The 21,092-nt window shown below is 38.2% G+C and overlaps 3 protein-coding genes across 4 annotated transcripts in view; all 3 read left to right on the plus strand.

Moving 5' to 3' along the window:
• Positions 1–11,053, plus strand: part of znf532 (zinc finger protein 532) — a 14,080-nt gene extending 3,027 nt beyond the window's left edge. For both annotated transcript variants that reach the window (XM_014009313.1, XM_014009312.1), the window contains exons 2-9: positions 1,097–3,398; positions 4,198–4,379; positions 5,977–6,153; positions 6,573–6,735; positions 8,360–8,680; positions 8,876–8,988; positions 9,881–10,001; positions 10,349–11,053. In XM_014009313.1, the coding sequence (XP_013864767.1) occupies positions 1,125–3,398; positions 4,198–4,379; positions 5,977–6,153; positions 6,573–6,735; positions 8,360–8,680; positions 8,876–8,988; positions 9,881–10,001; positions 10,349–10,852 (3,855 nt within the window). In that variant the 5' untranslated portion in view covers positions 1,097–1,124 and the 3' untranslated portion in view covers positions 10,853–11,053. The remainder of the gene's footprint in view (positions 1–1,096; positions 3,399–4,197; positions 4,380–5,976; positions 6,154–6,572; positions 6,736–8,359; positions 8,681–8,875; positions 8,989–9,880; positions 10,002–10,348) is intronic.
• A 6,032-nt stretch (positions 11,054–17,085) lies between these two features.
• On the plus strand, positions 17,086–18,770 carry LOC106518174 (uncharacterized). The gene is made up of 7 exons (XM_014009309.1): positions 17,086–17,266; positions 17,336–17,548; positions 17,629–17,731; positions 17,904–18,269; positions 18,347–18,426; positions 18,508–18,618; positions 18,707–18,770. The coding sequence occupies exons 1-4, from the start codon at positions 17,086–17,088 to the stop codon at positions 18,016–18,018; spliced, it is 612 nt and encodes a 203-aa protein (XP_013864763.1). The 3' UTR covers positions 18,019–18,269; positions 18,347–18,426; positions 18,508–18,618; positions 18,707–18,770.
• A 10-nt stretch (positions 18,771–18,780) lies between these two features.
• Positions 18,781–20,659, plus strand: LOC106518175 (nose resistant to fluoxetine protein 6-like). The gene is made up of 4 exons (XM_014009310.1): positions 18,781–18,830; positions 19,879–20,065; positions 20,261–20,403; positions 20,519–20,659. Exons 2-4 carry the CDS (start codon positions 19,918–19,920, stop codon positions 20,621–20,623), a joined length of 396 nt encoding a protein of 131 aa, XP_013864764.1. The 5' UTR covers positions 18,781–18,830; positions 19,879–19,917; the 3' UTR covers positions 20,624–20,659.
• The last annotated feature ends 433 nt before the right edge of the window (positions 20,660–21,092 follow it).

A 21,092-nucleotide genomic window follows, 5' to 3' on the forward strand; every position in this document is an offset into this window, starting at 1 on the left:
AGGTATTAAGAGGTGTATGCAAGTTTAAAATATGCAGATATTTTGAAGTGGTCCGCTGTCAGTGGTCAGCATTTTATCTGCAGTAGACAGAAATCATAATAACTTTGCTTTGGAGGACAATTGAACATTTTTCATGGAGGCGTCAAGCTAACTGCCAGTCAGAGTGGATTACAGTCATGTTAACTCAAGTCTCAACACTTGGGATTGTATTCCAACAACATTTTTAAGTTTTCAGTGTAAATAAATATGAATGCATGTAAACAACGTTTTGATAAATAAGTGCCATACTGTAAAAAGTTGCATTATAGCTATAATATGTGATATTAAGCATTCACTTTAGAGTTTGACTTGTGTTTGACGGTTAAAATCTATATTTGACTCGTAGATTAGAATCATTCTTAGAATGTACAAATTAAGATTACTTTGGCTGCTGTCTGGAGCAGGTAAGATGCTGACAGTTATCCAATAAAAGCCAATTTAAATAAAAACAGTGTTAAAGCCAGCCACGTTGCTGACTACCTACATGCAATCAGCGTATAAATTATGTAATTGTTGGAAAAGGATGTTGAGTCACTAAATCCATTGCAGTCATTAATTAAAAAATGTTTAAGACATTGATTTCAAAGTTCAACATTTCCATTGACTGTAATTTGTTTCAACAACATTCTGTGACTCAGTCTTTTGTGCACCTCCTGATCCAATCAGTTTGAAACGTATCTGTGTTAGGGTTCATTAATCACCAATGAAACAACTTTCAGACCAGTTTTGTCAAGCATGTTGGAAGTACATTTAAAATGTCCATTATACAGATTCGTAGTAGGTTTTAGGGTGGTTTCTCACTTGATTGAAGTTTGACAGGTCCGATTTTTTTTCCTTTTGTAGCAATAAGACTGGAAAAGATATAAAAATGAGCTATCGTCAGATTTTTTGTTTTATTTTGTAGGAAAAATATAATTTATTTATTTATTATATATTTTGAAGCACAATGTAGCAAAGTATGTATTTGGCCACTGTGAAGTGTTAAATATCATTTAATTTTTCACCTGTCAAAGCCACCACACATAGTTAACCCTCACTTAAATTCATCTATTCCCAGGTGACCTCATCAGAACAGGACAAGGAACATGGGAGACATGAAGACGCCAGACTTTGATGATCTTCTTGCGGCCTTTAACATCCCTGACATGGTAGATCCTAAAGCTGCTATTGAATCTGGTCACCAAGATGAACAAAATGAAGTCAAGAAGTCCAGTTCCGGGGTGACTTCCTGTGAAGATGAGGACAACATCTCCTGCAACGCTCATGACCCTGGTGTTAGCGTCATCGTAAAGAACATTCAAAATACAGAACTGAATGAACAGGGTGGACTTGAGTCAGAGAAAGATGGGAATTTCAACTCTCATCCTCAGCCACATTCTATTGATAATGAACTTCATAATGGCTGCTTACCCACATTAGAACCTGCTACTAAGAATGAGTGGAAAACACACAGAGAGGAGGGGCTTAAACTTACCAACCAATCATCTACTATTAGTGAATTCAGTCCAATATCTAGTGCTGAAGAGTTTGACGATGAAGACAGAATCGTGGTGGATGATCCCATGGACAAGCAGAGAGAAGAAACTTTCTTTAGTCCCCCAACTAAGACAGAGGACCAGAATTCCAATACTGTACCGGACAGCGCAACTCAATCCAAAACAAACAGAGACAAAAAATGTAATCAAAACAACAAAGATGACCAAGTCAGGTGTTCTCCGTCCGATGGACCACCTACACCATTTTCACTAGATGAGGACATGTCTCTAAAATCTCAAAGTCAAGGGAACAGGGATGCCGATGAGTCATCAGTGCTCATTGATTTTTCCAGTACTCCACCAATCAAAACCAAATCTTCTGCAAAACTTTCCTCTTGTATAGCTGCTATAGCAGCACTCAGTGCCAAAAAGGTTGTGGCTGAAGAAACAGTTGATTTTCACTCTCCCACATCACAGAAAGAACCTATTCAGGCCAAAGAAAAGCCCAGAGATTCAGACAGAATACAGGAAATGGAATCAGCATTAGACCGGACCATTAAACCGGACAGTCCGTCCAGTGAAGGCAGCAGCAAAGGTTCCCCTACCTCGAACACAGACACCACTCCAGTCATCCCAAAGGTCAGGATCAAAACCATCAAAACCTCGTCCGGACAGATCAAACGTACTGTCACACGAGTTCTTCCAGAATTTGATTCTGAATGTCTAAAGAAAGTAGAGAATAGCACATGTGTCATGCTTAGCACCAATGCAATAATCTCATCACCCAAAAGGTCCACAATCCCAACTACAGTAGTAGCCACCAGTGGGGGTGGATCAATCGAATTAACCAAGCAGATGACAATAAAGCCTGTGGCAACAGCGTTTTTGCCAGTCTCAGCAGTCAAGACCGCTGGTTCGCAAGTTATTAACCTTAAACTGGCTAACAACACCACAGTCAAAGCGACCGTCATTCCTGCTGCATCAGTGCAAAGTGCCAGTAGTGCCATCTTAAAAGCTGCTAATGCCATCCAGCAGCAGACTGTCATGGTGCCTGCTGCCAGTCTGGCTAATGCCAAACTTGTGCCAAAGACGGTCCATCTTAGTAACCTTAACCTTCTGCCTCAAGCAACGTCCTCTGCTTCCTGTGATATCCAGCAGGCCTTGTCTTCCTCCAAACCATCCCACCGCCAACAATCACAAGTGAAACAACAGACAGTTCTCACCAGCCAAGCCTCGAAGAAAGTCACTCGGGTTCAAGTGTTTGCCAGCTCTCAAAGCTCTGTTGTGGATGCTTTCAATAAAGTCCTGAGTAGTATGAATCCTCTACCTGTGTACGTCCCGAATCTCTCTCCACCGAACTCAGCCTGTATCTCGTTACCCTCCAAGGGCTACAGGTGTTTGGAGTGTGGAGATTCATTTGCTCTTGGGAAGAGCTTGACACAGCACTATGAGCGTCGCAGTGTGATAATTGAGGTCACCTGCAACCACTGTGCCAAAAGTCTTGTGTTTTATAACAAATGCAGCCTCCTGTCTCATGCCCGAGGCCACAAGGACAAAGGGGTGGTCATGCAGTGCTCACATCTCATCCTGAAACCTATTCCTGCAGATCAGATGATCGGCACAACAAATTCATCTGCACCACCCATTACGTCTACCTCTCAAGCAAAGGCACCCACAGAAAAAACGCAAGGAAAAGGTTCTGATCACCAAACTGGAGTCATTTCACTCCAGTACAGTGCTCCTCTTGTGGCAGCCATGCCGCTGGAGGATGATTCATCAAAGCACTTCCGACACAACTTCAAATGCTCTGAGTGCAACGAAATGTTCCAGGATGACAGCTCACTGGCCATGCACTACCAACAAGCACCAGAATCCAGTAGTCAGGTGTGTGCATGCATATAAGACTCATTTCATTTTATTTCTTGATTTTAAGGTCAGATTTTTTGTAACATTTTAATGTGGCCTCGAGCAATTGTTCCACAGGTTTTCCTAAGATCATTTAAGGACAATAGCTGCTTTTTCACATTTTTTTAAATTCAGTGTCTGATCAGTTTCAGAGCAAATTTGTTTATTGACCTATATTTACATATGCAAATCCCACTGAGTAAGGGAGGCCTGGGTCTGAAAGCAACCTATCCTGGATGTTTTTGGCCTGTGGGAGGAAACCGGATTACCCGAAGAAAACACACGTTGACCTTCATTGATCCTTTATCTGTGAGAGAACATCATATTACATATACAGATAAAGGATCAATGAAGGTCAACGTGTGACGTACTTTGGTTTCCAACACAATTGCAAGATTTAAAATTTCTTGTGTCAAATTGACCCAGGAGCTTTCACAGAAAGAACCATAACAGGAGGGTTAAACCATTTACTGTAACTCTAATCTATGAATCATCAAGGCATAAAATGGCTTTTGACACTTCTCGTGTTCTCCACTTGTTTTTAAAATACACATGCTGCACAACATGATGTCACAGTCAGATACAAACATTGAGGGAAAAACTACCCTAAGTATAAACAAATAAATCCCAGTAAAAAATACGTTGAAAAAAGGTGAATATTCAGCAGGAAACTGTAAAAAAATGACAAGATGAGACTTTGTGCACAATGCGGCTTGTCTTATTTTGAAACTTGACTAATGTTTCTTAATATCTTCTTTTGATTTATATCATCTTACAGAAAACGTGCACTATTTGCCAAATGCCTCTTCCAAATCAGTGCAGCCTTTTGTCACACCAGCGGATCCACCAGCACAAGTCTCCTTATGTCTGCCCTGAATGCGGCGCTAGCTGTCGATCTGTCCACTTCCAGTCGCACGTCACCAAGAACTGCCTACATTACACCCGCAGAATCGGCTACCGGTGAGTCGACCTTCATGAAAACCAGAACAATATAAACGTGCATATTCTGAGTAGTTTACACAGATTGATAGTATTTTGTTATTAATACATATATATTTTTAAGTTTATTCATTTCTTTTAAAATAAATTCTGTATACAATAAAAATACTAATCACAAATCAAATGAAAGGAAGCAGAAAAAAGAAAAAAATCTAGTAGTATCTGCTCCTATTTTCCAAAAAATTAATTAAAAATATATTATTATACAAATAACACAAAAAGTCAATTACTTTTTGAGCAACAATTCGTGTACACACATTATGCTATTTCATGTTTCTTCAGCAGACCAACTTTTATCATTTTCGTAAAAATAAAGATTTTGTTCCAAAATTTTATTCCTTGAATTGAAGTGCATTGCTCCTTTAAACTGGTTCGAAATTTTGGTTTCACAAACATCTCTTTCCCCTTGAGATTGTAACACATCTCTCTATTAATAACATTTAATTGGATATGTAAAGGTACTGAGTTTTGTGAGCCCTGTCCACATTCGAGAAAATACTATCATCAACCGAGATATTGAACTTCAATCATTTCAATTTCCATATTACTCTTACCTAAATATCCAAGAAAACAACAAAGTAAAAATTTCATTGCTCAGGGAAATGTTTCCAGTTGTGCAACACTTTGAATCCTAATACTCAAATGTAATTATTTAGCTTTTATATTTGCTTTATTGGTTGGGGGAACAAATTCAAAGATGTTCAAAGTTACTGTATGCACAGTATCAATGAAGAACTTAATGAAGATGTGATTGTGATGACTGTGGTGCAGTTTTTTTTAATCTCTCAGCAACACCCATGAGTCAAACAGGATGATTTTGGAAAGTGCTGAAGGAAAACAATTGTTGATCCAAAACAGCTCAGGGTTCATTTCACCTCATTTCATTTCAGTTTTTTTTAGGATGCAACATTATAACAGGATGTATTTTACTCTCTACCTCATTTCCCTACACGTTTTCAGATTATTTTTTCCTGCATAAAATATTTTCCCTGTGATGGAAAAATAATGCTTTTGGGCTCAATCATAACCCTGCAAAATTAGGATCTAATAAAATAAAGATTTATTTCCCTTAGATACTTCTGATAAAACGTATTTCTCCTGTTAAACTTGGAACATTTTGAAGGACACATAGATGAATGTATATTTCTACAGGGTTTTATCTCATCAACTTATGAGAAGTTGTAAAACTGTTCATTATCTATCACCCATTTTAATGTTTTATGTTATTAGTTGAGTTTTAGAGAAATAGAAAAAATGTTCAGAAAATCATTTTTTGTCATATCGGTACAAGTGTCACTACTTTTTTAGGAACTTTAAAAGCGTCTTAAGAGCTTATGTCCAATAGAGTTGTTTTCTGATTGCACACTAACATTTAATGTGTAAATGATAATGTTAGTTTTTTCATAGAAAATAAATGATTCTTCAGACAACCTGCACTGATCAGAACTTTTGGCTCCAAGAAACACTAAGAAGTTAGCTTAATAAATGTTGTTTTAGTTAAACTAATTTAGGTTGAGCAGTTGCAAAGTAAACCCTTCTCTGTTGTTTCTCCCTCCAGTTGTATCCACTGTAGTGTGATCTTTGTCGATGTGGCGACGCTCAAGTCTCACATCCAGAGCAGTCACTGTGAGACCTTCTACAAATGTCCTCTCTGCCCCATGGCGTTCAAGTCTGCACCTGGAACCCACTCTCATGCGTACACACAGCATCCAGGAGTGAAGGCAGGGGAGCCCAAGTAGGTGTTAGCGTCCAGCTGCTGTCATTTAAAGCCTCCACTTCACCAGACTCCCATTTCCATTCAGACCAGCTCTGGAGTAAAACCCATATCTGATGCCTTTGTGTGGACAGTCATTGTGGCTTCCTCATCACTGAGGGGATTTGTGGATTTTAGACATGGGGGCTTAACTCGGGCTTGTTTGTTCCACGTTGTGACCTTTAATTTCCTTACACACCATCTAACATTACCAGCACTGCTGGCTGCCTTTGTGGGTGTTTGATTGTGGCTCTGACAGAGCGTCAACATTTAAGGTTTTAACATTTGAGAATTATGTTAGTTACTGCATGAATAATTAAAAACCTGATGATTCAAGTCTTTCATATTTTGCTAAGGTCGGCCAGCTCTTCAAAGTCTGATCAATGTATTTTGTCTTTCAGGGTTATATACAAATGTTCCATGTGTGATACCGTCTTCACTCTGCAGTCTCTGCTCTACACACACTTCGATCAGCACGTCCTCAGCCACAAAGTTTCAGTTTTTAAATGCCCCGACTGTTCCACGCACTACGCACAGAAACAGCTCATGCTGGATCACATCAAGGTAGCCACCTTTTCACTTTATAACGAATGGCTTTAATAACGCTACAAACCTGGGGGAAAAGGTTCACTTTTTTATTTATAGAGTTTATAGAGTTTTAGATGTCAGGACATAATAAGTACTAAAAAACTCAAATCTAACTTCAATGAGTGGAGATATTTTGGCCCACTCTTCTTTACAACAGTGTTTCAGTTCATTGACGTTTGTAGACAGTTTCTGCACAGCTCTTTTAAGATCCTGCCACAATATTTAGTCAGCTCCCTTGTGTTGCCTTAAATTATGAGCTTTTTCAGTTATTTTGTTGTGAATTTGCTGCTGGGTTTGCGAACATTGTCCTGTTGCATCATGACCCATTTTGGTCCATATTTCAGCTCTCAGATAGGCCTCTCGTTTGACCCTAGAATACTTTGGTCTGCAGAGGAAGTGCAAAGTGCCCAAGTCCTGTAATCACAAATCAATGTCCCTTCACCACCGTGCTTCACATTTATTACTCACAAAGCAGACAGGTGTGGGTCAGATCTGGTGTCAAGATGGCTGACTGCTGGCATGGAAAGCGGTTTTGTCAACCAGATGTGGGCCAGGTCTGATAATGATGGCACTGTTTTCAAGATGGAACACCACAACTGACCTGTTTGTGGTTTGGTTTATGTGGGGCTGGCCCTGCATGGACCACCTCTGGCAAACCACATCTGGACCACCAAATAGGCTGTCATTCTTTGTGGTATCTGGGCAGAGTGTTAGTACACTGTATGGGCCAGACAACTATCTGCGTATAAGGTGTTTGTGCTAATGTGCTGTGTTTGTTTGTTGTCAAACTTGGTAATGTGTTACATATTTTCTTTAGTCTCAGTTTTCCAAAAGACTTTGTTCCAGAAGTCACGTCGTTCATTCTGATGCAACTTCACCAACTAAAGCTGTGCTGCCATATTTAAAAAAGAAAAAAGGCTTTTCTCTGATAATTAAACAGGCCAGTTCAGTCTTTTTCTACAACCCCAATTCCAATGAAGTTGCGACATTGTGTAAAACATAAAGACAAAATATGACGATTTGCATTCTATGTTCAACTGAATACACTACAAAGACAAGATATGCAATGATCAAACAAAGAAACTCGATAGTTTATTTTATTTTTTGAATTTGATGTTCAAACCAAGCTGGGACAGGGTCAACAAAAGACTGAGAAAGATGAGGGATGCTCAAAAAACACCTGTTTGGAGCATTCCACAGGTGAACAGGCTAACTGGAAACAGATGAGTGTCATGATTGGGTATAAAGTGAGCATCCCCAAAAATAAACAGATCTCTTGTGATTTTTTTTTTTATAATTTCCTTGAGCATTTACGTCATTGCTGATGTTACTCGTGGCTTTGTGTACACTTTCATAGATGAGTCACACTTGGTGATGACAAATTTATCACTGATCAGCAGCACCTGGCTTCAACTTTTCTTCTTAAACCCCAGAACTGAAAAAAGGATAAACTTTCTTTTCCCCGTGACTGCGGTTAGGTTAAAATTAGACCAAAAATCAAAGCAGTGATATTAATATCTTGAATTGGTTCTTGAAATATGAAATGTCACAACTATGACCTTTTCAACAAGTATAATTATGTTTGTTTTGCTAATTTTAGGCCGTTCATGGAACCCTGAAGAACACAGAAGGTCCACCAAACCTGGGTATCAACCTCCCACTCAGCACAAAACCGACTAACTCCAATAGCACCAAGAGTAACATCCACCTGAACAACAACAACAACAAAGATGGAGGACATGTCAATAGTCAAGACAAGAGAGAAAAGAAGCCTTCACCTTCACCTCTAAAGACAACCAACAATAACTGTTCAGCTGACTTGAAGAGCCCCCTCAGCTCAGAATACACATGTCGAGAGTGTAACTCCTCCTTCACTTCCAGGGAGGTCTTTCTGACGCACATGAAGCGAGAACACAACAAGGTACATGGTACTTTATGAGAACGTTTAAATCATTCCCACTACCAACACATCCTGTTTGTCAGCTGTAAAACTGATAAGAGACTATTTGAGTCAATTTGTTGCAAAAACCACCCAAGACTTGTTTTTACTTTAGAAAGGTAATGCTTTAAATGCATTTTTGAAAATACATTTGACATCTTCCCTTTCAAACTGCAGATACTGAAGAAACACCCGTGTCGACAGTGTGACAAGTCTTTCAGCTCCTCACACAGTCTTTGCAGACACAACCGTCTGAAACACAAAGGTCTGCGCAAGGTCTACACCTGCCCGTGAGTACACACACCTGGCAGTTAGTTCTGTTTGGATCGGTGAAACGCATTTTGTTTATTTTTATGTTTTGACAACTCTTGAAAAAATCTATAGCTGCTCACTTCATCATTAAAAACCATTCAACAACAGTGGGAAATCAAACCTTGCCTTTTAATGCGACGTAAAATGTGAAGAAACTCAAACACTAAAGCATAGTCATAATAAAACCTCCTGCTGCTCTAGAAAATCATATTATTAACCACCTGAGTTGAAAAAATTCACAAGATCTCATTTAATTCAGGAGGTTAATATTAGGTTTTTAGTGTTTTCAGATGAAAAGCTGTGCTCTAACTAGGTTTGGCATTTTGAGTTCCTAGTTTTAAAACAGTGCATGGGCAATGCATTAAAAAACATTACACAAAACTACAAAATCACCTCCCGTATGAGTATTTTCACACTGTTAACACAGAAGAATCATGTTCCTTCGACACAATGAGAAGTAGAAGTAATTTGAAGCTTAAAATCTGCTGTTTTGAGATGCCTACAAATTATTTTTTTCTGACTGGCTTAACAAACTTATTTCCAATTAAAAAGGGGCCACGAATGAAGGGAATTTCTAATGTCTCAAAACAACTCTAATGTCTAAAATGTTATAGTGGTTTATATAAACACTATTTAATAAACCATTACAATGTTATCAGTTTATAACAAACAGTTATACTTGCAGACATGTTATGATATTCTAACTAGCAGTGACCCAGGCTGCATAAAGTCCTACCTGCTGCTGTTATTTGCACTTCAGCAGTAAAACTATGCAGTTAGTTTAGAATAACACATCAATACTAAAAAAACAACATAAATGTATAAAACACTATTTGTGATAACTTATATGATATTTTTTCTTGTTGACAGTCAATGTCCAGCTCTGAGCCAACCCTTCACTAGAAAAGTGCTGCTGGATCAGCACATCACGCTGATGCACGGACTTAAAGGAAAGACAGATGATTTGGATGCTGCACCCGACAGGCAAATGGTATGATGGCACACCAACAACAGTCACGTTGTTGTGTTTCCACGAAACACATAACTTCTTCTGAATGGTTAAATTTTGTGTTATTGTGAACCTTATGGCAAAATTGAACCCTAATTCTACACTGTAAAAAATAAAATGTTGGATTTACTTAACCATATTATGTTACCTGGTTCCACTTAACTGAGTTGAGTAAATTCAAAGCAATATACCAGTTTTTTAGCCAAAGAACATGAGTATGTTGCTTTGAATTTACTCAACTCAGTTAAGTGGAACCAGGTAACATAACATGGTTAAGTAAATCCAACATTTCATTTTTAGAGTGTACTTTCTTTTTTCCCCCTAATCAGAGCCAAAGCCCCAAAAGGAAGCCAGATGAAGAAGCGGGGCCTCCGTCGTTGAACTCCAGGGGCTCTGACTCCCAGCCATTGAAGAGGCTCAAGGTGAACGTCCTCAAAGTTCACAAATGTGCTGTCTGTGGCTTCACAACCGAGGACATCGCCACCTTCCACAAGCACGTCCCGCAGCACAAGTCGGACAGCTCGTCCTTCCAGTGTCAGGAGTGTGGCCTGTGCTACACCTCCCCCCGCTCGATGGCCCGACACCTCTTCATCGTCCATCGGCTGAAGGAGCCCCAGGGTCTCGGCCGGTACAACGGAAGGGCCAAGGAAGACGAGGAGAGTCAAAGAGAAAACCAGTTAGACGTGACGGACGAGAACGACGACGGGACGCCCAGCACAAAATGTAAAGTGTGCGGGAAGATCTTTGAGACGGAGGGAAACCTGAACACTCACATGAGGACACACGGGATGGCGTTCATAAAGTCAAAGAGACTGAGCACAGTGGAGAAGTGAGGGGAAGACGATATCTGGTCATTCCATAAGTTTATTAAACCTCCCGTAGCTGTGCGTGTGTTGTAAATACATGATGTTGTTGTGTACAACAGTATGTACACAGTGACAATTCTTCCTTATATCAAACTTTCACGTCTTTCAGTGACAAAAGTTTTTTGTACAGTTAGAGATGTTTATTGAATAGATTTCTTTAAAAAAGGAGTTCTTCTGCTATTTTTTCTCTTTAAGACAAGAATATTTACAAAACCATCATCATAACATGGTTTATTTTTCCTATTTGTCCCACAGTTTCAGTGCTGCTCATGTCCAACGAATGTCTGCTAGAAAACTACAATAAGTACCACTTCAGAAGGTTCCCCAACTGTGGTTTTTAGTTTTAATTTATGTATTTAAACATTTTTTTAGGCTTAAAGCTTTCACAGCATTGAAACAAGAGAACGCCAAATCATTTTTTTACAAAAAAATTTTTTGAAAAAGATATTTGACTTGGAGCTAATAAAAGTGCAATTTTGCCTACAGCTGAGTCCTAATATTGGCCAATCAAGTTCAAGAAACTAAGAGACAACGAAAAGTTGAATAAACACAAGAACATTTATTGAGTTAAAAACTCATGTGTTGTGGTTTTGTAAGGACCAACTATGGACCAAAATTAGCATTTTTTAAAATAAAATAAATATTTTGTCAGGCAATAATGAAACCTTTCAAAGTTGATGCTTCAATCTCAGTCTTAACACACTGGTAAAGGCAGCTCTTCAATGTAAAAGTTCACTTAAAATATGTTTATTGATCTAAACATTTAAAATATATAAAAAAAACAACAACTAGCACTTGCTTTTTTATTTTTATTTTTGTCTTATTGCATTTTTTCACGGTGGCATTGGTAAAAAAATAATATTGCAATAGCTTTTTATTTTAAAACATTATTTAATCTTCTACTTTTATTATTCAGATTATTTTATTTGTGTATTTTTATACATCATAATCAATATTCATTGACGAGAATCAAAGTGGGTAAATTAAAAATAAAACTTTCTTGAATGTAAACTCAGCAGCATATCTGAATTATTCCTAATACAACTAGTTGTTTTCAATCACTTTATTGAAATTTAAAAAAAAAATCATCTAGTTTTTATGTTTATTTTTACATTTGGTGAATAAATGCTGTAATGTTATAAAATTGCATGTGAGACGCAGTCTGTGAGTTGATGTGTTGTTTAGAAAGTGTCTTGCTGCTGCTGTTTTTAGCTTTTTTCATGCTTGTGTACAAACTTGTTCTTTGTCAATAAACAATGAAACCTGCCAGGAGCGGCCTGATGTCGACGGCACATTACTCATCTGCTCCTTCCAGTGGAACTGAACCTGAAAGTATTTGCTTTTTCTTTATTCTTCTGCTTCTTAGCAGTTTGTTATCAACCACCATCAGAGAAGGTGAGAGATTATTTAAATAGTGCAGGGACTGTTCAGAAACTCTCAGGAAATACTTGGTGAATGGAAAAACAACTGATTAATATTAGGAGTCAGCTTGATGTAAGTTGGCTGCCACAGCTAATCGACTTTAGGAAACTCAGCTGTGTTTACAGAGTTTGAGCTAAAATTTGGCTTGGTAGTGGCTAAAACTGATCCCAACCGACTGGGTAAGACGTTTCCTTGAAACTTTGGCCCGCAGGACAGTGGGTGGCAAGCATTCCTTTAAGAAATGTTACTTTTATTTAATAAAGGTACATTAATAATTGTAAACTGTGAGTGCTGGATTTGGATGTTTTCAAAGTCGAACAGCCATGATGCTGTATTTGGCATCTGAAAATACATTTCCTCAAAGGTATTTTTTAATCTAAAAAGAGCTTCACAGAGTGAGAAGTAATGTTGAGAGCAAGCAGACAGTTAGGTTTCACTTTCACTTTCACCGGAGAGCCTGCAGGAGTCATGAGCGGTATGTGTGGGCGGGGGGGGCGCTCTGCCATGAGGAAGTTCGGCTTAAAGACACCTCCCACAGGCGTTTCTTATCCCCACCTGTCGTTTTGCTCCTCAGCATGGCTGCCTAAAAACGCTGCAGGATTTCTCAAACATGCATGAATGCAAGGTTTTGGGCACGTTTTTTTATGAGAGTATAACATGAAATTGCCCGTTTAACTGTTAAATGCTCATATTGTGGAAGCATGTGTGCCAGATCTGATGATTTATGTGATGCATTCTTAAACTGATGTAAAGTGGATCTTATTTTCTCAGTTCAACATATAAACATAACTGAGCTCCATTGTGTGATTTTGCTGTTGCCAGGTGTGGCTGTGGCTCTCTGAGCAGGTCTTTGAGACACTGTCTCCCTCTAGTGACCAGTTTTATTCCACTGATTCATTTATTTCAAAGAGATAAATTTAATATCTTTAAAATATTAAAAGCATGACCTCTGTCCATGATGACATTTCTTTATAGATTAATAAAAACACACATTTCTCAAATTGTGAATGATACAAAGCCAATATGATGTTAAAATCTTCTGACTTATTTGCTTCAAACTGGAAAAAAATATTTGTTTGGCAAACGTATGTGGTTTGAACTTCAATCATGTTCCCTCGACACAGTGACGTATTCTGCTTTTGTCCCTCTGAGTAACTGAATCTTGTTTTTCTCTGATGTAGGAAAAAAACAGCTAAAGTTTCCAAAGCAGCAGTGTTGTTTCTAATCCAACACGTGAAAATGAATTTCACACTTCTTCCTGTCTGGTGATGAGTTCTTTTTGTTGTTATTTAAGCTCCTTTTTCTTCAAAAAAAAGATGCAGTCAGTCTTGAAATGGGCCCCGGCTGGGTTGGGTTGTTTCTGTTAGCGGGGGTCTGTAGTGAAAACCTGCAGACCTACAAAGTGTCGCAAAAATGCATGAAGGACATCAACGCGTTCCTCTGGGAGCTTCACCAAGACAAGCCAAAGGATTATGCTGTTCAAAGTAAGTTTTAGAACTGTCTGAAAGACATTTATTTAACGTTTTCTAGTATGCAGGAACAGTTGTAAATCAGGAATTAGACTGGGGTGATCAGCTCCTTTTAGGAGCAAGGGGCTCCAAAATCTAAAATCTAATTCAAAGTTTATTTTTTAAGTGAACTAATTTCTGTTTTTCTGCAGTAAAATGTTATTAGACCAGAATAAGCTTCATTTTAGACTAAAATGAGAGAAAAGACAGGTGAGATTACACAGATTAGAAAATTACATTTCAAAATATATTAGTGTTTTAATTGTTTTATAACTGTTAGACTAATATAATATTTCAGGTAATATTTAATGTCATCATGGCAATATAATGTGTGGTATTAATAAATTTGATGGTTTCTTTATAACTTTAAAGACTGGATCAAGCATTATTTATTGTATAGGCTCTTCAAATTTGTATTTTATTTGTATTTTATTTTGAAAAGCATATGCTCAAAGTATACCATAGTTGAATATCTTAAACAATACTTACAATGTTTCGTGGATAAATGAGTTTCTGTATGTAGATGCAAAATGTTTAGATGCAAAAAAGTGATAAGGTATGAGAGGCCCTTTAAGCCATAATTCACAATACTTTATCATATTTACTATCGAAGTCTTCAGAAACCATGCAAACAAGTGCATGATATATACCTTCTTTCATACATGGTAAGACAGAAAAATATGCTGCTCATTAAATAAAACAACCATTTTTAAATGTAAATTAGAGGACCAAAATGGTTTCACAGATCAAACTGGGCATCATAAAGCAGTGTTTTTCAAAGTGGGGGCCACCAGGGGGCACTAGAAAGGCTTCAGAAAGCTGGAGGAAAGATAAGACAAAACATGCAAAAAATAAAAAAACAAAAATTGAAACATTTGAGATCTTAGGAGAGGTTTTTTTCTTTTTGTTCTCTGTCTAATCAGCAAGTTTGTTGAAAAGTTGTTGTTTTTTTCAGTGGGAATATAATATTGCCTTTGAACATTTTAGTTAAAAAACAAACGTAATAATTATTAAATAGTGAATACAAAGAAAAAAGTTATGTTTCTTTTACATATTTTGTAGCATTGTTAGTAAGTTTGCAGGGGGATCCCCGGCCAGAAGCTAATGCATGGCATTGAAAGGTTTAGGAACTCTTGAGCACCAGAGAGCGTTTGTGCTCAGAGTCCTGTTGTTTCAGTGTGTGTGTTTCTGTGTGTTTCTGTGTGTACTGACAGTGTACGATGCGTTTGGAAAGATGGGCAGCAACGTTGCAGGAGGTAACGTCAACCAGCCCGGTCTGCTGCAGCAGTGCCAATCCACAGTTGGTCCCAGTTTCTCTGGACAGTATTGCCAGGTGTTCCTGAAGCAGGTTGAAACAAATCAACACCATCGCAATAGAAATATAAAGTAGTGGATGTGATAGAAAGAAATGGGTTTTGTGTAACTTTTCCTGTTTTTGTAGGGAGCGATCCATTATTTTGTGGGTGTTTGTGTTCCTGACTCCTGTGGAGAAGAGGATGTAAAAGAGCTGGTGTTCCATGGTCTATGATTTAAAGTCATTTATAACTTTTTCTGTTGAAAAAGTTATTTCTAGATTCAAAAATCTGATCGTTTATTTACTTATTCATTTGTGCGTTTGTTTGTCATGTAACTTTTCCCTTCTGAACAGACAGACTTCAGTTTAATTCGATGTCCCTCATTCTTCCTTTACCCTCTATCCTGAGCAACCGTTCGAGTCAGGAGATGATCATGACTCGCTGTTTGTCTGACGCACCTGAACCAGATGCCTCTGGTGTTGCCTGCATGTTAGTATATGATTCTTATAGTTTTGTCTTTTCATTTCAACACAGAAACACAGAAGTCCATTTGGCAAACAATGAGAGAAGACATTCAGTTAAATTTAAAATATTATCTGAAAACTGTCATGAATTGAGAATACATTTTGAAATGTCCTATCTGACTAAACTAGAATCATTTGTCAACTTAAAGTTAAATATTTGTCAAGCTTTGTTTTTTTTTCTCAATTTAAGATAATTCAAATATTTTGAAGTTTTGACTAATTAATACTTAATATATTTTTATTACCCTTTTGACCAAATGACCAAGACATTTAACAATGAGTGATTTGTCCTGCTGCATCTCAGTAATCCAGGTAGAAAAATCAAAAAGAAAAAATAAGTAGGTCCACTGGACGTTCTTCTTCAGTGAAACAAGAGATGAGGAGAGACGAAACGTTTCATTAAAGGTGAACCCGACCAGAGGACCTACTTTTTTTCCTCATTGAGGGATTCTTAGTCAAGAATGAAAAAGCTTTTTCATCCGAACTTTTAGTTTAAGGCTATTGTGCTTAGAGGTAGTTTGAACCCAAAAAGGCAAAATGAAAGCTCAGAACGCAAAGGTAAAAGTAAAAAATCAAATCTCTTTACAAAAGTAAAACAAAAATCTGACGATGCAGCAAAAGTACTCATTAGAAAGAATCTCAAGAGGCACACAAAGGAGAACCAAAACATTAATGGCTTACAAGCACAATGCACAGATGCTAGACAAACCAAAAGACAAAACGTTTAAAGAGACAACAGCCCAAGAACCACAATCACCTGGGGAAAAGAAAGTGAGGCTGAGATGGGAGTGGATGGAGCAGGAGCTGGAACTGAACGATTAACTGAGGGTAGATGAATGGATAGCACACAGGGGGAAATAAACACAAGTAACTAAATACACAAATCACAGAAATCTAACTAAAGCCAAAACAACAAACACAAAATAAGACCTAAACTACACATCCTAAGGAATGATAAAAACACATGAATCCTAAGATACAAACAAATATAAAAGAGACCATGTAAGAATCTAACACAAAAAACAACAACCAAAACAGGGATTATTTATTAACTAAGCAAATCCATTTGAGATCCCAGATCTCTTTTTCAAAGGAAGCCTGAAGGCAACCTATTGTACATGTTTTTTTGGGGGTGGGGGAAACCGGAGTACCTGGAGAAAACCCGCAAACATGAGGAGGACATGCAAACTCCGTACAGAAAGACCCCAGGTCCGAACCGAGGATCAAACCCAGAAACTTCTTGCTGTGAGGCTTCGGTGTTAACCACTTAGCCATCATGCTGCCATTTAGGATTTATTTATAGTTTTTTGGTTAGAAGTACATCTTAGGTTTTACAGTGTCTGTGTTTACATCACTCCTATGAACACAGGAATAATTTCTTTACTGTGTTTTTGTCAACTATTTACTGAGTTAAACTGATTGTCATTTCTTGCAGGTTTGTGTGTTGTGTTATGATAGCGGTCCCTCTGGCAGCCACCCTTTTTACGGCCATAGTAGGGTCAGAACCAAGCAGAACGGTCAATCCTACGTTGGAGTTTCCTCATTTAAACAATGACGTTAGCGTTTATGGCACTCTGAAGACCAACGGCCTGTCCAGCTGTGAAGGAAATGGCAGTACGGTTGAAGAAAACAGTACGTGCAATGTGCATTTTACCCTGCTACTGATTTAATTAATCCTTACTGATCATTCCCTTTTTGCAGACCACATCAGCTCACTTCAGTGGTGCATTTCTCGACGCTGTGTGTACGGATGCCTTCAGGCTTTTTCTCTGCAAACCACCTGCAGGAGCGTCTTCAGCTCCTCACCCTCAACCCCACGTGGAGGCTACTCCTCGCTCCATGGCATCCGTGTTCTTAGCCTGTTGTGGATCATATGTGGCCACTCCACACAGTTCCTGGTCATTAACAACTTAGGTATGAAAGTACGAGGTAGCCGAGATTTCATTTGATTACTCACAAATATTATAATTTGTACTCTCATATTCTTCTTTTAGACAACTACAAAACTTGGAGGAAAACAGTTGAAAGCAGCCCATTGTATATAATTACCATCAGTGGGCCTGTTTTCCTGGCTGTAGACACCTTCTTATTACTGGGGTAAGGCTAAAAAAGGGGTGGGGGTGTTACAAAAGTTAATACTTCTGAAGTTAAAAATTTCAGATACGTAACTTCACATAGAGACTAAGCTTGTGAATTTACTCCAAAGGGTTCAAGAGCAGTTAATTTAATTTGTGTGTTCAAATTTTTTACGTTTTACTTTGTGTTTCAGGGGTCTGCTCAGTGCCAGGTCCCTGCTGAAGTCAATCGACATGGCTGAAGACAACCTGACCCTCGGTCTGGTTGCAAACTACCTCCTCAAAAGGATTAAAAGGCACCGTATTTAACAATTTGTCAAAACAATCCAGGAACACGTGCATGTATCGGTGCATTGGGCAAGATGAACTTCCCTCTTGTCTTTCCGCCTCACAGGATTCAGCCTCTGCATCTGTTCACTACATGTCTAACGATCAGCCTCATCTCTTTGGTCTGCTGGGGCCCCTACTGGTTCCCATTTATGGATACAATGATGGATTGTAAAACGTACTGGTGGGCTAACCTACTGCTGATTAGCAATCTTCTCCCAGTTCATGAGATAGTATGTGTAATCTTAAAACTTGTCCATTTAGTTCAAGCTGTTTATTTCCTAACATTTTATTTCAAACCTCTCCTCAGTGCACTCCTTGGACCTGGTACTTGTCTTTAGACTTCCAGTGTTACATCACCACTCCTCTGTTGGTCTATTTTTACAGACTGTATGTCCACATTATTTAATATGATTATAAAACCCACATTGACCCCACAGATTTAATCTCATTCTGACTTTTATTTCTCAGTAAAAGAAACGTGTTTGCAGCTGTAGTAGGAGGTCTTCTGCTGATGTCCACTGTGGCCAGTGCTGTCACAACTGCATACCTGCACTTACCAGTCTTCCAACCATCTACAATGTAAGCTTCAGTAATGAAGTTCAAATAACTCCAGATGCACAATGAATAAGATCAAACAATCCACTTCTTCTCATGCTTATTTCCACAGGACATCAGAAAACTATGTTTTGTATTACTATGTGAAGCCCTACACAAGGTACGGACCATTTCTAATAGGGATTCTGCTGGGAATATACCTGTCAACCAGGAAAGATCAGCTGGTAAAGCACAAGGTGAGACCATGAGATTATTTTGATAGTCAACCCTGCAAACATTAGTTCTTTAAAGTTTGTCATCTCTTTAGGAATAGTGACGGTTCAATAAAAAAAATAGGGGGGGATGCTTATTTCTTTTTTCTTTTGTTTTTCTACAAATTATTAAACAAAAACAACTCATTTCATTTCTATCCAAATTCCAAGTTAAAAGATAGGTTTTGGCTTATTTAAGGGTTCAATTACTTTTCACTGTTTCTTTGGTAAAATGATTAAAGCGCTTATTGGCAGGGAGGTAAAGTAAGGAGTTGTAGCGCCCTTTAATGGAGATAGATGGGTAGATGGTCGGCATGGAACATAGAGTTGTTGCCTCTCAGCAAGAAGGTTGCTGGATCGAATCCTGACCATGGGGCCTTTCTGGGTCGAGGTTGCACGTTCTCTCCATCCATGAATATTAACTGGTAACTCTAAATTGTCTCTAGGTGAGAGTGTGAACGGTTATATGTCTCTGTGTAGTTCTGTGATAAACCTGTGATCTCTCCAGGATGTACCCCGCCCCCAGCAGTGACTGCTGGATGGGTACCAGTGAGGAAAGGAAGAAGCAGGTTAAGATGATAGATGGATAGATATGACATTTTTATTTAGTTCAGAGCAGGTTTATTTTGTAAAACTACATTCATTGTTTTTAATCATAACCCACTTTTACTGATGTGTTCAAGTTAAGCACGATGAACATCCTCATTGTGAAGATTACACATTTTAGCAAATCGGAATGTAGTATTTAAACTCAGTGTTGTGCTGCTCAGGGAATTGAAAATTAAAAAAAATATATAACTTGGACTTTTTTCACCCAGCAGCCCTAAAGCTGTTTAACTTTAGCATCCATGCTTTCATTGTCTAATATAACTCAGAATGTCAAAATATTCTGGCTCAGATGCAGTAAAAAAAAAGAGGCCCAAATCATAATATTACCCACCTGTTTCATTTACTGTAAATGACTATTTATTGCGATAAAATGCTAAAAATTGTCGTCACACTGAGTGATTATCTTGTCTTTCTGTTGGGTCAGTGGCAGGCAGCAGTAGGTTGGTTCTGCTCTCTGTCACTGATGGCTATGCTGGTGGGATTTGCCTACGTCCTAAAGGAGACCCCTGCTCACCCCTCACTGCCTCATGCTGTGTATCAGGGGCTCCACAGACAGGTCTGGGCCCTGACTGTGAGCTGGATCATACTGGCCTGTGAAGAGGGTTACGGAGGTATGAACAAAAACAAATCACATCTTTATTCAAATACGGAGAATTCTGCATTGAAAACACTTGATGGTGTTTGTTATGCCACAACTTTAAGCCTTTTTCCTACTTTTTTATACTTCAGTAATATAAAAGTAAAAATGCATTACACCAAAATATTTCAGCACCACCTCTTTTTATTATTCTGTTTTTATGTTTTAGGTTTTATCAAAGAGTTTTTATCATGTAGTTTTTGGGTTCCTGTTTCCAACATCAGCTTTGCCTGCTACCTGATACATCCTGTCTTCATCATCCTCTACAACGGCCTGCAGGAGACCCCCACCCACTATACTGACATCAGCTTTGTAAGTGAGAATTTCATCTTCATGTTACTATCTTTTCCAGATATTTATCTTAACTAAAAAAATTAAAAACTAAATTCTTCATATCTTTGGACCACTGGATGTCTGCCTTCTATAGATGTACCTGTTCCTCGGCCACCTGGTGCTGACGGTGGTGGTGAGCTGTGCACTCACTGTGTTAGTGGAAAAGCCCTTCGTCTTCCTTAAACGGAGCAACTCGTAGGAAAAAAACAATTTAAAAAATCAAATAAGAATTATTAGTCCATAAAATGTTGTGGCTCCTGTATAAACAGTTCTGTGAAAATAAACATATCCTCACTAAAAATGCAGAGATTTTGTTCAGTTTTTGTGACCATGCTTGGTTTTTATTATACTATGTCTCTTTGTGTGCATGTGGTACTGTGTAGTTGCATCTGCAGCTCATTTTTCTTATGCCATCCATACATGGTGTTAATGTTTAAAACAAAATTTTCAAAAAGCTTGTATTTTCCTTCTGTGTATCTAGTACAGTATATACAGCGAGTAAAATAAGTATTGAACACGTCACCATTTTTCTCAGTAAATATATTACTAGAGGTGCTAATGACTTGAAATTTCCACCAGATGTCGGTAACAACACAAGTGATCCATACATACAAAGAAATCAAACCATAAATGTCCAGAAATGAAGTTATTTGTAATAATGTGGAATG

Source organism: Austrofundulus limnaeus, unplaced genomic scaffold (genome assembly GCF_001266775.1).
Source record: "Austrofundulus limnaeus strain Quisiro unplaced genomic scaffold, Austrofundulus_limnaeus-1.0 Scaffold57, whole genome shotgun sequence".
NCBI classification, from domain to species: Eukaryota; Metazoa; Chordata; class Actinopteri; order Cyprinodontiformes; family Rivulidae; genus Austrofundulus; species Austrofundulus limnaeus.